The 15,379-nt window shown below is 45.1% G+C and overlaps 1 protein-coding gene and 1 long non-coding RNA gene across 3 annotated transcripts in view; one reads left to right on the top strand and one right to left on the bottom strand.

Annotated features, from left to right (window-relative positions):
• LOC146007997 (solute carrier family 2, facilitated glucose transporter member 11-like) overlaps positions 1-15,379 on the bottom strand; it is an 87,487-nt gene that overhangs the window by 4,584 nt on the left and 67,524 nt on the right. For both annotated transcript variants that reach the window (XM_083146835.1, XM_083146844.1), the window contains 6 exons: positions 14,301-14,430; positions 13,787-13,935; positions 11,920-12,107; positions 8,820-8,930; positions 5,730-5,831; positions 3,578-3,653 (listed from right to left, as the gene is read on the bottom strand). In XM_083146835.1, the coding sequence (XP_083002961.1) occupies positions 3,578-3,653; positions 5,730-5,831; positions 8,820-8,930; positions 11,920-12,107; positions 13,787-13,935; positions 14,301-14,430 (756 nt within the window). The remainder of the gene's footprint in view (positions 1-3,577; positions 3,654-5,729; positions 5,832-8,819; positions 8,931-11,919; positions 12,108-13,786; positions 13,936-14,300; positions 14,431-15,379) is intronic.
• Positions 1-15,379, top strand: part of LOC146008005 (uncharacterized) — a 30,035-nt gene that overhangs the window by 6,724 nt on the left and 7,932 nt on the right. The window contains exon 2 of the long non-coding RNA XR_014444443.1: positions 11,936-12,075. This is a non-coding gene — a long non-coding RNA (uncharacterized LOC146008005). The remainder of the gene's footprint in view (positions 1-11,935; positions 12,076-15,379) is intronic.

Below are 15,379 nucleotides of genomic sequence, written 5' to 3'. Positions count from 1 at the left end.
GGACTGACTGCAGGACACTGCAGTCAGGACGTATGGGCTCCCCCATTAGGGTAAACTGGTCCCAGGTTGGATGACCAAGGTTACCCGTTTACACTGCCCCTGAATTTGGGTCTCATCTGTGTTCAATCCGGAAACAGGACCCTTTTTTTTTTTTTTACCCCATTAATACCAAGCAGTGACCCGGGTTGACTTGGCAACAACCTGGGTTATTGCTTTGTTGTAAAAGGGGTATTACTGGTTAAAGCACCTAAGGCTTTTTAAATATTAAGTAACCATACTAATATCCAAGCTGTAGCGCAGATACAATAATAAATAACATTCAAATTGCACACCTCACTGTAGAAGACAGAAACCATTTAAATCTACATCAAATTCGGAAGTCCTCGTCATTCATCACTGGCCAGTCCCTTACATTATTATAGTAATACTTATTAATGTATAACTGTGCATCGCCAGGAATCACACCAAAGTCTATGTACTGTAAGTGACGCCACTCTTGCCTCTGGAACACATGCTACTGTAGTTTTTAAAGCTCAGAATATGAGAGCCATGATGAGCATCCGCAGGTAAACCATGTTTAGTTAGGCCCCAACTGGAAGTGGAGAGAGTTTAGGGATGGGAATTGAATAATGAAACCTGAATACCATTGATCATTTGGATCCAATGTTTAATGTTTTGCCATTGATTGCAATTTGCAGTGTTACATCAATGATTTCCTTCCGGTGGTCTGTGACAGCATGCGGAGTGGCTCGCTTTCACCTACGCATTTCTATCGAGCAAATTTAATATAGAAAAAGTTTCTGGGTAATGGATTAAAGCCATCCCATATCTGCACGTTATAATGCTGTATGGTTTCTTCATTTACATTAATACGCACACAGGTCTTGATTCTGGTTCACACAAAAAAGCAAATTCCCTCCCTAATAGACAAAACCATGTGCACTGCAGGTGGGGCAGATGTTACATGTACAGAGAGAGTGTCATGGGTGACTGGATCATATATACAAGATATCGATATCATCTATATCATTGACGATATAACACCCAGTGTATACCCAGGATTAGAGTGACTAGTGGGGGCAGTGCTGACAAGTTGTGGAATAGCGTCCCTTATGTTATGTGCCCTGGTTTTTGCGAGCTATGACTGCTATCACAGCTCACAGGGCCAGTATTCAACTGACCCCCTGCACACGCCGTGTCCCCCTTGCTAGGTTTTTGCAGCTAGGATAGATGTAGATGAGTCCGCACACAAAAAGATGCTCGTAAGCGTATTACTTATATTTATCTGTCAAAAACCAACATATGTTTCATGAAGGCTATCCAATGCCTGATCCAGTGCCTGGTGGAGAAGGTTGGTGGAGAATGATGTCCGATTACTGTATTCTACAATACTGTATTCCTCAATACAATGTTGGACCACCTTTTGCCCTTAATACTGCATGGATTCTTCTTGGCATGGACTCTATGAGATGTTGGTAGGAGGTATGAGGAATTTGAGACCATATGCGATGAACTGCACTTTCCAATTCCTTAAGATTTGATGGTACTGGATCCAGTTGCCTGATGGCCCGTTCGATCTCATCCCACAGATTCTGGTGATTGTGCAGGCCAACTAACCTAGGTAAAGTCTCCGTCATGCTATTTGAACCATCTGTGGACAATGCCAGCTTTATGACAGGGAGTGTTGTCCTGCTGGAAGTATTCATCCCCAGCAGAGTACACCATTAACATAACAGGATCTACTTGATCTGCGATAACACTCAAATACCCTTGGCCATTCAGACGTTGTTCCACAGGGATCAAAGTACCCATACAATGCCAAGAAAACATCCCCCAAACCATAATATTGCCTCCACTAGCTTGAAGTGTTGTGGCAATGCAGTTGGGGTCCAGGCTTTCGTGCTGTTTTCTCCATATTCGCACCCTGCCATCTGCAAGGTGTAATTGAACACGTGATTCATCGGACCACATGACCCTTTTCCAGTCATCTACTTTCCAATCCTTGTGCTCCTTTGCGAATGGGAGACATCTGCTCTTGTTCAAGGCAGACAGTAGAGGCTTTCAAACAGGTCGTCGGCTTCCATAGCCTATACGGTGTAATGTGTGGCGAAAAGTTCATTCAGAGAGCTTCGCAGTTGCTCCTTGATTAAGATTCACCGCAATTTGACGTACGGTTGCTCTTCTGTTGGACTGAACAACTCAGGCTACTGAATGTTCGATCTGAAAGGAGACTTGCCAGTGATGACCACAAGCCTGATGTTGAGACTTGGTTTTCTGCTTGGTAGTCCACTCTCTGTAAACATTAAAAACTGCTGCTCTCAAACACTTAACAAGTGCAGCCATTTTGCTGATAATGGTTCTGACAGTTCGAACACCTACAATCATCTCGCCTTAAAACTCAGTTAAATCAAATTTTTTTGCCCATTTCTTGGCAAGCAACACAGTGCAATTGATGCTTCACTTGTCCTGCATTCCCTTTTTATAGCTATCTCGCCCTTTAGCAGCAACAACGTGAAGTTATGGCCGATCTGCGTATAAGTGTCAAGTGCTCATAATAACTTGGCCATTCAGTGTATACTATCGGTACTTGTTTCCTAGCAGGGTGCCCAGTACGCTATTTGCGTACAGGGCTATTCTCCGTACTAAAATCGCATCGCATGGGCCATTTTAGTGCCGTGCGATATGATTTTTTTAATGTAATTTATTCACTGCTCTGTTGGCCCGAGGGGATCGCATCGCACCTCCCGCAAAATAGCATGCGATTTTATAGGGTGCGATGCCATGCCATTAGCTATACACTTGTATGACATACAATGAAGTTTTAGTCCCCCCCCCCCTCCCCCACTATCCACGCCACCCCCGAAGCGTGGCGAGCACAGCGGAACGCGTCCTCCTGACCATTTCATACCCTCACTATCCACGTCGGCGTGGAGTTGATTTTATATAGTGTGGCAAGAGCAGTGAGCCACGAGCCTGAAGCGGGGCGATCGGACGCGGATTACTTTAGATGTATTCCGCGTCCCCTCGCGGGGCTTGCTGCACTCGCCACGCTTTGGGCTTGCCACGCTATATAAAATCAACTACACGCCAACGTGGATAGTGGGGGTATCAAAAGGTCGGGAGGACGCGTTCTTCCGCCGCTCGCCACGCTGTGGCGTGGATAGTGGGGGGATCAGTAAAACCTCATTGTATGTCATACAAGTGTATAGCTAATGGCATGGCATCGCACCCTATAAAATCGCATGTGATTTTGCAGGAGATGCGATGGGATCTCCTCGGGCCAACAGAGCAGTGAATAAATTACATAAAAAAATTGCATTGCACGGCACTAAAATGGTTAATGCAATTTCACTACGGTAGCATACGTAGGAAAACTGGGCGCCCTGCTAGGAAACAAGTACCATACTTTCAGTAGTAAATATTGGTATATATAAGCTACATTTTGATACTTCAGTTTTTGGCTTGGTAAGTAGACTTGCACTTTAAAGTAAACCCAACCTTAATGTTTGCATCTTTCCATCTAAGCATATATTTTAAATAGTTTTGGTTTTATATTCTACTTTCCAGATTACCTTACCTGGTCCTAGACCAAAGCTTAATATAAATGACAAGATCCCAGCCAAACTGAGATATGGCATCCATGGAAAAATATCCTGAAAAACAGAAAAAAATACATATATAAATGAATATAATATATGGCCCTACAACACTCATACTACAAACAGACTGATTACTGCCAGTATCAGTAGCACTGGAACAGTTAGTTCTCACAGAATATAGTCTCCTCTGTGCTATACTGGTATCACATGTCCTTGTGTCACACTACTCTGCTGAGAAAGGCACACTGTGCTGCAGCTAATGCTGCTCTTTGTGCTTCTGTCATAAAACATGTCAGACTACACAGACAAATTATATGGTACAGCACAGTACAGAGATGAATTTATAGTCAAAGCTGCTTGTGACATGGAAATACTGGATGCTAACAGAGAATGAGGTAACATATGGACAGGGGCACTGGCTCTGATAATGCAGCAGTATTGCAAAGGCAATCATAGAAGGAGCTAATGGTGCAGCTCTACAACACATTAAGGCCCTTATTCTGGTTGGTGCGGCCGGAGCCGCATATGCGGCTCCGACCGCACCAGACGAATCCCCGCCTACAAGACGGATCGGCACGGCCGTCCGTACACGGACGGCTGCCGATCCGCATGAAAATGGTGGGGCGTACGCCTCCACCATGGTGGGAGCTGCCCCCTGCATTCGATGGTCGATGACCATCGAAGGCAGGGCCGCACGCTCCCCCCGCTCACGCAAGCTTAGAGCACACGGACAATCGTCCGTGTGAAAGCTTGTATTGGGGCGGGCAGCTGACATCCGGCGATGTCAGCTTTCCGCCCCCATCACTGGCGTCATAGCCTCATTACCATGCATACGCCCCGCGTTTGCATGGGAACGCCCATGAAACGCTGGGCGTATACATAGGGTAATGAGGCTATTAAGCCCCTCACGCCCCTATACGCCCCCTTTGCGGCGTCTAAATTTTTTGTTCGGAGAATTCCCCTGCACATGCGCAGAGTGACCTCTGCGCATGTGCAGAGTGTAAACATCGGCGGTACGGCCGCACGCGGGCCGTACCGCCCAGATCAAAATAAGGGCCCAAGTCTGAATCTACACACATTGCATTTTGACCAAGGTTGCTTACCCTCCCGGAATGGCTGGAAATCGGATCCCCCTCCCAGCCCCCCCAGAAAGGGTGGCATGACTCCTGGAATGTGGCCAGTCTCCAGCACATCTCCCTTCCCCCCCTTCCTTGGGGTCTGTGGGAGCAAATGATGCAAATTGTGTCTTTGTAGCCCTGCCCCCTGCTGTGCAATGCCTGAAATACCGGAGACGTGGCCACAAGGACACGATCGTGCTGACCATGCCCCCACTCCGGATGATCTGAAAGCCACCCCGCCCCTGTCCCACCCCATCAACGGCCCCACCCCTCCTGCCTCACTGAAGGGGTGGCCAGAAAGTAGGCAACCCTGATTTTGACAGGTCATTTTTACCGGGACCTGTTTGGCAGGAAGGAGCCTGCACATTTAAATATATGGCTGCACCATCACCTGCACATTGCATTTTAGTAGGTTCCATTCTGATGGGTGGCCCCATGCAAACCCTGGGCGCTCAAATGTATATGCGGCCATGACGCAGTGTGCCACGGTCGGCTGATGTCACAAGGCCCCCACACCCAAGGCTGCAAATGGATGTTTATGCGAAACATCCATTTGTAGCCCTGCGGGGGACTCAGTGAGTGGGGGGTAGGCGGGCGGCTGTGCAGGCAGCGTTTAATCCACATGCGAAATTTGCAGCATTCGCGTGGACTAGAATAAGGTCCTAAATCCAATCTGGATCACAAAGCACATTTATTCCCTAATGGACAAAACTACGTTGCGCTGCAGATTTTGGTGAGGTATGTGCAAACTGAAATCTAAACTGCAGTGTAAAAAAAAAAATAGCAGTCAGTATTTACTCTGCACAGAAACTAACTCTCTCTGCACGTGTTACATTTGCCCCACCTGCAGTGCACATGGCTTTGCCCATTAGAGAAAAACTGTGCTTTGCGATCCAGTGTGAGCTAGGCCCAATGTTCCATGTCTGTAAAGCAACAGAGTCCTGTTGGTGAAAAGCGCTTTCTAAATAAAATAATAATTATTAGTATTATTATTATTCTCTATAATCCATACCTGTAATGTAATCGTCAATGTTAAAACAAGGCACCAAAAGGCCATCATTGTGTATCCTCCGATAATTAGAACCCGTCTTCCAGCTCGGTCTATGAGCAGACTCTACAAAATGAAAGATACAATATAAGTTATATAAATATGTAATCATTATAAATTGCTTATAGATAGCTAGAACTAACAGCTACAAAAAATAATTCATAATTTTAGCACCTATATCTAAAAACATGTATTGGTAAACAGGAGACACAATGCTAACCATTTTTTTTTTATAATTATGCATTACAGCAAGTGGTTCCCAAATGTTCTTGCATCATTTAAATGACTGTACCCTAGAGTATCAGCATTGTATTTTTTTTTTTTATGCTACCCCTAGGCCAAATGAAAAATTCAGTATCAAATTTGCTTATACAGCCGAGGTCATTCTGATCGGCACGCTCCCACGCGTGTTCGCATGGGGGGAGCGATGTTACTGCACAGTGTTTCATGGGCGTTTCTATGCAAATGCTGTCCGTTTCCATGGTAATGGCGCTGTGATGCGGGGATCAGGCAGCTGCCATCACTGGATGTTGGCTGCCCGGCCTGTTCACGTAGCAGTGTGCTGGAAATCTGAGTCACCAGAGATTGGCTTGTGAGAGAGATTTGCGAACCCTTGAGAAATCATTCGATGGTCGGTGACCATGATTTCGGCCCCAGCGCAAGGCTGCAATGGATGATTATGCAAAACATCAATTTGCATGCATACGAGGATATTCGCCTGGTGCGAGTGGTTTTTAGTTGGCTCGTAAAGCTGTGAAATTCACAGCTTGTTTTATTTATTGTTTATTTATTTACAGTTTCTTATATAGCCCAGCATTTTCCGTTGCGCTTTACAATTGGAAACAACAATGATTAAACAAACTGGGTAGATACAAACCGACATGGAGTTAGGAGGGCCCTGCTCGCAAGCTTACAATCTGTAGGGATAATAGGCAGTCCCATCAGATTACAAGACAGTCCTGATGGGCTTTGCAAGTCAACCAGAATGACCCCCAGTATGTCATCCTCCTTAGGTCCAGTTATGTGGTCAGTGGCAAATGCAGGATATTAAGAGGGGGGTTTCCAAATGTAATCCATATCTCCCACTCTGCAGCACATTGGAGTAAGGGGGTTATTCAGATTCAATCGGTCCCCCGCGCGATCGCATGAGGGACTGATTGTTTGCAACTGCGCATAGGTTTTTTATACCCATGTGCAGGCACAAACAGCATTCGCACAAAGAAGTCCAGGCAGGGAGCGATGGGCCTGGTGGGGTGCAGACTGGGTGGGGGGCATCTGAAGAAATCATTCCATGGTCGCCGACTATAGAATGGTTTCTCCCCTGCACCTGGTTGACTCGCAGCCTTGCTGGATAGTATAGGCCAGGGGTTCCTAATCTTTATTGAATCAAGGCACCCAACCTTTTTTTTTTAAATATAAAATGAAATAGATTGTGTTTATGTGTGATACTTAAGATGTGTTATGTGGTAAAGGGCAAGATTTGCATCTCATTTCTGCACATGTGCAGACGCATGGTGCGTGCTCCCACAGCGAACATTCGCTGGGTGCACGCACTCTGCACAGCGGGCAGGGGGTGCGGGGTATCATGGGTGTTCCCATAAGAACGCTGGGCATTCTCGGGCTAATGAGGCTGTGACATGGGTGCGGGTAGCTGACATCACCCTGTTTTTGCACAACAGGCCCTGTTTTGCATATAGGAGTCTTTGAACTGCGAGCGCTGAAGAAATCATTCGATGGTCGGCAACCATCCATTTGCAGGCATGCGGGGGGTCGCGCGTGGGAAGGAGGGTGTATTCTACTTCACATGCGACATTGCTATGGGCAACCAATCAGATCCTGTCTATAATCTTCTAGAGGGTGCTAAATAAATAAGAAGTAGATTCTGATTGGTTGCCCATAGCAACATCACAGGTGAAGTAGAATACACATCTTAGTAAAATTTCCCCCATAATAATAAATAAATATACAAACATAATAGAACCAGTACTGCACTAAGCTCACAATCTCCCACTTCATGGTAAGGCTCCTGGCAGCTACTCTTTGGTCCATTGGGATGTTTGAGTGCTCAGATCCACACATACAGTAAATGTGGTAGAGGCATGTGCAGTAGCTCTGCTCTGTCCCTAAAGGCCCCCATACATTATGCGATTTGGGCTGATTTCACCCGATTCGGATGAATCGGGCCGTGAAATAGTCCCAAATCGCATGTTTTGACACCCTGTCCGACCCGATGCGCAGTCCCGTGCGCATCGGATCAGAGTCGGGCAGTCGCACCGGCTGCACATAAGATTTCCTAAATCTTATGTGCAGTCCGGGCATGGGGAGAGGCTGGGAGCAGACACATAGGCAGCAGACGGGGGGGGGGGGCGCCTGTGAGCCGGCAAGGGGGAACAGGTCACGTGCTCGGCAGGAGGACCAGGCAGGCAGCCGCAGCTTCAAGGAAGAAAAATCCCAATACAAATGAATGGGCTCCCAGCCTCTGCCCATGCCCGGCTCACCGGCGTCCCCCGCCTGCTGACTATTTGTCAGCTCACTCTGCCCGGCACTTCCCTGCAGCTCCCCAGTGCCCCCTACCCGGCGCTCCCCCTGCATATCCCCGGGAGTTGCATATGATAAATCTCATGCGATTTATCATATGCATAACTTGGCACATCAAGTGCCTAATCATGTGTTCCCCTCCCGGGGAGCTGCAGGGAAAATCAAGTCCGACTTGTCCCTAGGACAAGTCGGACTAATGTATGGGGGCCTTAACACTGCATGGTGTGGTGGCAGCTCTATTGATCATATTAGATACCAGTGCTATTGTTGTCATAATTTAAGGCACTATCCAAGAGGACCCCCCTGCATTTGCCTTTGAGAGGTGCTGTAGGCCAGCATGTTATTCACAATGTAATGTGCATGCAGACAGAAAGCTGACTGATGAAGCTGCTATCCACAGTGTAAGCTGTTTACAGAGGCTGACGTGGTTTTACAGTTTTGCTTTTAAAATCTTTACAATTCTATGATAACTCATACCCATTAACACATGATCTGCCAATACATTATTCAACTTACACATGTCAAAGCAGTAATAAGTTCACAGATGCCCGTTCCCAATGTGATGTAAGGAATCTTTTCGGTAGGAATCCCAGATTTTTTAAACACATACTCAGTATAAAAATATATCTGTAAAACAAAATGTTACACAAAACTGAAATACAGTTGTATCAGAACTCTGAAATGCATACAGAACTTTTATATTTTACTCAAATGGGAAGAGAAGGTCGGATTCAGGGTCGGTGGCAGAAAGCATGTCATTTACCCATGTTTGCGACCAGCTTCGGGGACAGTGACAGGCGGGGATATTTGACTGGTGAGGTACAGCTGTCAAACTGTAATGCAGACAAGCTCAGGGAGGACAGAAACCACCCATGGAGCTGAGCAGAAGGGCAAAAAGCATGTAGTGTGTGTGTGTGCTATTGGTCCTACAACGTGGACCCATAGTACAGGTCATGGTCTCGGGCAATTGGTGTATGACGACACATCTGTTCTTGCCTACTTTTGAAAACGATTGTGAAAGCACGGTGCAGATGATGGGTTGTAGTACTGCTCCCTACGTACTACTGACTATGTCCAACTGTAAATGATGTCCAAGGCAGTATATTAAATCCAGCTCTCATGTAGCCATCAGTGTGCAGGTTGTGTGCAGACAGGCTATTATTTATCCTAATGTTTTTTTTTTCTGTACTGCACAATGAACTAGCTATGGCTAGAATGCACGAAGACCCTGGACCAGTGGGTATTGGTCATTGGGGGGGGGGGGGGTCGACCCAATTTAGGTCGACATGCATTGGGCTGAACACTCAAGGTTAACAGGGCTTAGGTCGACATGGCTAAGGTTGAAACAAGCATTGGGTCAACAATGACAAGGTTGACAGTCAAAAGGTCAACACAAATTTTTCAAGTTTTTTGTCCCGAATGTCGACATAGTCGACATGAACACTGTTAAAGTCTACAGCGTCCCCTTGCATGGCTCACTGCACTTGCCATACTTTTGACACAGTGCCTTGCTGTGCTCGGCACACTGGCCCTTATTCTAATCTGTGCGGAAATTCCCGCATTCTTACGGAGCGGACCGCACGCCACGGCGTTTTGCCGCATGCGGCCATCGTCCGTCGAAACGCCCACGTGTCCTCCGCATTCGGACGGACTCACTCTTTAAGAACAGGGCGTGTTTACGGACGACATACAAAGCATGCGTGTGCGGGAGAAACACTCCGATTCGGCACGGTATTACAGAGTATTACAGAGTATGCTCGGGAATACCGCATCCGAACGGGAGCCAAGCGGTGCTACCGCACGTAAGCGGAGTATTTACGCCAAACAACCCACTATGAAGTATCTTCTGCAATACATCACATGACCCACTTATTCAATTACCTATCCTCATAAAAAACTGCTTATTTGGAATTGGAATCAATTAGATGCCAATATATCCTTACAAGCATGCCTAACACATGCATTGCACACATTAACCCTTACAGCAATTGAAGTGCAATGGTTTCAATTAAAGCACTGACAAGCGTCCTATTAGTGAGTAATGAGTAAAGGAGTCGATTCTATTGGGTTCAGGTGTTAATGCTTGTAGTCATTAGGCGTACGTTCGCCTAGCGCATGAACGAGTGGTGTCCGCAAAGCAATAGTACACTTGTGGACACCGCACATTTCTGCCCTTTTTGATCGCGTGCATTCGGAGTGGTTTCCGAATGTACGCCCCCCAACATAAGTGTACTCCCCCGTGTCCGCCCATGTTTCCGCCCCGTTTTGCCCACTTTGAAACTACGCCCATGTGTCATTCCGCATGACGCCCATAATACGCCCCTATTTCCCGACTGATAGCGGTGAACAGTTTTGGACGGGATTTGGCCGAACTGGTACCGAGTCAAGGCGTGGCACATGCGCGTAGCGTTCTCCACGCATGCGCAGACGCCATAAAGACGCGATCCGTAAGTACGCGGTAAAGTCCGCGTCAATCAGAATAAGGGCCACTGTTTTATTCTCCCACCATACTGTAGTGGATGGTAGGGCACGAAATACTGCCTGTTGGCACCTGTCAGGTAAACTTCTTTTTTTTAAAGTCATGTGAACCCTTTGACTGTCGCTCCCTTGCCATTGTTGACCTAATGCTTGAGTCAACCTTCCAACCCTGCCCACCTTAGCCATGTTGACCCATTTCAAGTGTCGATCTAAGCCCCATCGATACATGATGACCTTTATAGGGTTGACCTAATGAACATTCCCCGGTCCAGTGTGTTGGTTTCCTGGCTGCTATCTGCTTGAAGATTCCCATTTGCCCCAGGAGAGGGCACTACTACCCTTAGAAAGGGACACTGTGAACAGGCCTTAGAGATGGGTGCCGGACAGTTTCCCGACAGTCGGGATCCCGACAGTCATTACCCCGACGTCGGGATCCCGACAGTCAAAACCTCGACACTCGTGGTCCCGACGGCCACCGGCTATTCTCCCTCGTGGGGGTCCACGACCCCCATAGAGGGAGAATAGAATAGGTGGCGAGCATAGCCAGCGTGGCGAGCGTAGCGAGCCCACAAGGGGCTTTGTTGCGCTTGCCCCGCTGTCTGAGTCCAGCCAGTCGGGATCCCGACATCGGGCTAATGACTGTCGGGATCCCAACTGTCGGGACCATATACCACACCCTTAGAGATTAATGAAGGAATAAAGCTTCAGTGTATGATTAAGTTACACAATCGGGACCTGTCTGTTAATATTTGTACATTCAATACAACAACACAATCACATTGTGGCACTGGAAATCAGATTTATTTGACATCAGCAACATTTATTAAGACAACTTAGAGAGTAAACAGCGCCTCGTGATCATTACTATTAGAAATGTTGTGCAACTTTGCATATACTGTATGTGTTGTCTTTAACCCTTTCAGGTCCAATGTCTAGTCAGGCTCAACAGCCCAAGCGCTAATAGCAGATCCAGTGTTGACCCACATTAAAATAAGAACATTAACATCGTTCAACATTCAATGTAGACTATTTAAAAAAAAACAATTAATTTAAACATATACACCAGACTGTTTGAACTGCAAAAAAAATTGGACTGCAAAGGTTTAAATGTCTACATAAATCCCAGATGTTTACTTACCGCGTTTATCCCACAGAGCTGCTGTCCAGCATTGGTGACAATGACAGAAATGAGCTGCCATTTGACCGACCGATCGAAGAATAATTCCATCATCGTTTTTTGTTTCTCCCCATTTGATGCATGTGACTCTCTCTGAATATCATCCAGCTCCATCTGGTAGTTATATGTTCCATACATTTCTTTCAAGGCTGTTTCCAGAAACATAATCATTTGCGTTGCCTTTCAGGAATATTGTAGTCCTCAATCACAAAACATAACCGGAAATGCTACAAAACAGGCTTAACTACTTTTGGAGTCTCCTACCCAGGCAAGAAGACTATTAGCAGCACTTTGGTGGGGCGGGGCCTGATCTTGAAGTCATCATACCCCACCCCCCAGTACCGCAAATACCTTAATTTGCAGGTCTCTGAGGGAAGGGGGGGGGGCACTAAAATAACGTAATTTTAGCCCGACCCCATCCCAAAAAGGAAGGTATTTAAATGCCAATGCTGGGGAGATGCAGGGGTGTATGGGGGGAGGGTCCAGCAGTTTGCAGGAGGATTGCCCACCTTTCTGGGGGCTGGGAGGAGGACCTTATTTTCGGGAGCCTCCCAGACATTATGGGAGGATAGGCAACCCTTCTACAAAATCTCAATATGTATAGGTTGGAGCAGAGAAGGGAAAGCAGTGACATGATGGAAACTTTCAATTATATCAAGGGGTTTTAACAAGGTCCAGAAGGGAAATATTCTTCAAATTAGGAGATGTATTAGAACACAAGGACATGCACTCAGTCTGGAGAGAGGGAGGTTCAGGGGAAATCTGAGGAAAAAATTACATCACAGAAGGGGTAGTGGACAAGTGGAATAGCCTCCCATCAGAGGTGTTAGATGCTAAGAAAGTAGAGCAGTTTAAACATGCATGGGATAGACATAAGGGGATGCAGTTTAAATCCTGGCGGTCGGGATCCCGGCATTCAAAATCCCGACACTTTCTCCCTCCGTGGGTGTCCACGACACCCCTGGAGGGAGAATAAATTAGCGTGCCGAGCGTAACGAGGCACTGGGCCCGCTGCGCGGCGAGCGCAGTGAGCCCGCAAGGGGGGCGATCCACGTCCCCCCCTTGTCGGGATTTCGGCGGTCGGGATTCCGGCGTCGGGATTTTGAACGCCGGGATCCCGACCGCCGGGATTTCATACTGAATCTGACATAAGGATATCTTTACAAAAAAATACGGATCAAATAGCATTTGAGGAAACAGTACTTCCTCATCTCTGCGGCCACCACTTGTGCTACAGAACTTACGTACTGTAAGGTTGCAGCACCGCTTACACTATGGAGCCACCACGCCACCCTCTTGTGTCCACGCCACCATGTATCACCTTTAGTAAAGTTGTGTCGAGCAAAGCGGAGTGAGTCACCGAGCCCGAACCCGCGAGGGGACAATGGTGCTGCTAAGCATCATAGTTCGCTCGCCATGTATCGGGCTCGGTGGCTTGCTATGCACACCACAACTTTAATAAAGGTAATAGATGGTGGCGTGGACGCAGGAGGGTGACATGGACAAAGGAGGTTGGTGTGAAAGTACCTTTAGTTGTCGGAGACAGGTGGCCAGACCTTAGCAATTGCTTTCAGAATAACAGCTAACGTAACTGGCGGCCGCAAAGATGAGGAAGTACTGAGGAAACAATATGGTTAAAAAAGGGGAAGACTAGATGGGCCAAATAGTTCTAATCTGCCGTCAAATTCTGTGTTTCAATATACAGTATACTAAATGTATCGACAACATGTAATGATAATAAAATTAAATAAACAGTCTATATATATATATATATATATATATATATATATATATATATATATATATAATGATATTGCATGGGTCATACCTTTCTGACATTGATTAGCATCTTTTTTCTCCATAAGAAGATATCTGGGGCTTTCAGGAAAACATGGCAATGTAAGTAGCTGTAAGAAAGCTGGTATGGCACATGTAGATAGCAACAATGACCAGGAATGCTCACCACCCAGTACCTCCCTTTTGAAAAAAGGAAAGCAAAATAGTTACCGGCAATGAAGCTAAAATAGTAAAATACAAGTGTGTAGAACAAAAATAACGTTGACAGTCTTAAATTCCCCCCCCCCCCCCCAAAAAAAAATCCATTTTACAATGTATGCTCTAATCAATTTAATTGTTGATTCAAATACTATTATTATGCAAAGTTGTTGCTATAAATTAATAATTATGGTATAACGTTTGATCTACTGTACATATTGTTTGTATTATTTTTCCTGGAACATAGTCTACCCATATAGTATAAGGAGCAAAGCTAATTCTTTTAGTCTTATTAGCGATGTGAATACTGTATGTACATGTCTGCAACTGTGGATGACAGTCCTTACCTTAAACCAACAATCTGTCCAGCCAAAATACCAACAGTCAGAAATACGTTAATGCTCACTGTTGTGAGGCCTCTGACGCTCCTGGGAGCTATTTCCCCAAGGTATAATGGTTGTACACACATTCCAACACCTGCAAAACAAAGACAACAGTATTTTCTGTAATAAAATATAAAGCAATGTCATAAATATCACAGACTAATAGTATTTGTCCTTCCCCCATGGGAAAGAGTTATGTGATTCCTGATTGTTTTGTACACGGGAATTTCAGGAGAGTGTTACTAGTGCCAGATTATTGTCAACATACTGTAGCTGGTGAAAACTTCAACCACTTTATAGTGTCTGTCCATCCTTGAGTGCTAGAAAAGATTAAATATATAAAAAAAGAAAAGAAAATCCAACAATGTTCCCTGATTATTGCTATATTTATGCAAGGGTTCATCCCACATTGTAGCCACTTATTTAATACATTTACTACCTTCTTAACTGCTGCCTTTAAAAAAAAATATATATATATATATATATATATATATATATATATATATATATATATATATATATATATATATATATATATATATATACAGGTTGAGTATCCCGTATCCAAAATGCTCGGGACCAGGAGAATTTTGGATAACGGATTATTCCGTATTTCGGAATATTTTAATATTTCAATGATGTATTTTGAAGTATCTTGCATTTATGCTGTATAAACACATAATATACACACAAATATATTTTATTACCACATAAAATACACACAAATATATTTTATTTGTTCAAAAAACAAGGTTTCAAAACGTGAAACAAAATTTGTGTACTATCTCAGCACTGAATTTGAATGCCAAGCAATCATTTTCTTGTACATATATAGTGCCAGTTACATATCATGTCCCCAGTAGTGCTGTTACAAATGTCCCCAGTGAGTTTTTAGCAAAAAAAAAATTTTTTTTTCACTTTCTGGAATGTCCGTATTTCGGAATAATTCGGATAACGGATATTCGGATACGGGATACTCGACCTGTATATATATATATATATATATATATATATATATATTTTAAATAAAAAAATATTTAAGA

This window comes from Crinia signifera, chromosome 1, assembly GCF_055691185.1.
Source record: "Crinia signifera chromosome 1, ASM5569118v1, whole genome shotgun sequence".
In the NCBI taxonomy this organism is placed as follows: domain Eukaryota; kingdom Metazoa; phylum Chordata; class Amphibia; order Anura; family Myobatrachidae; genus Crinia; species Crinia signifera.
This window is presented reverse-complemented; position numbering and strand designations above follow the sequence as displayed.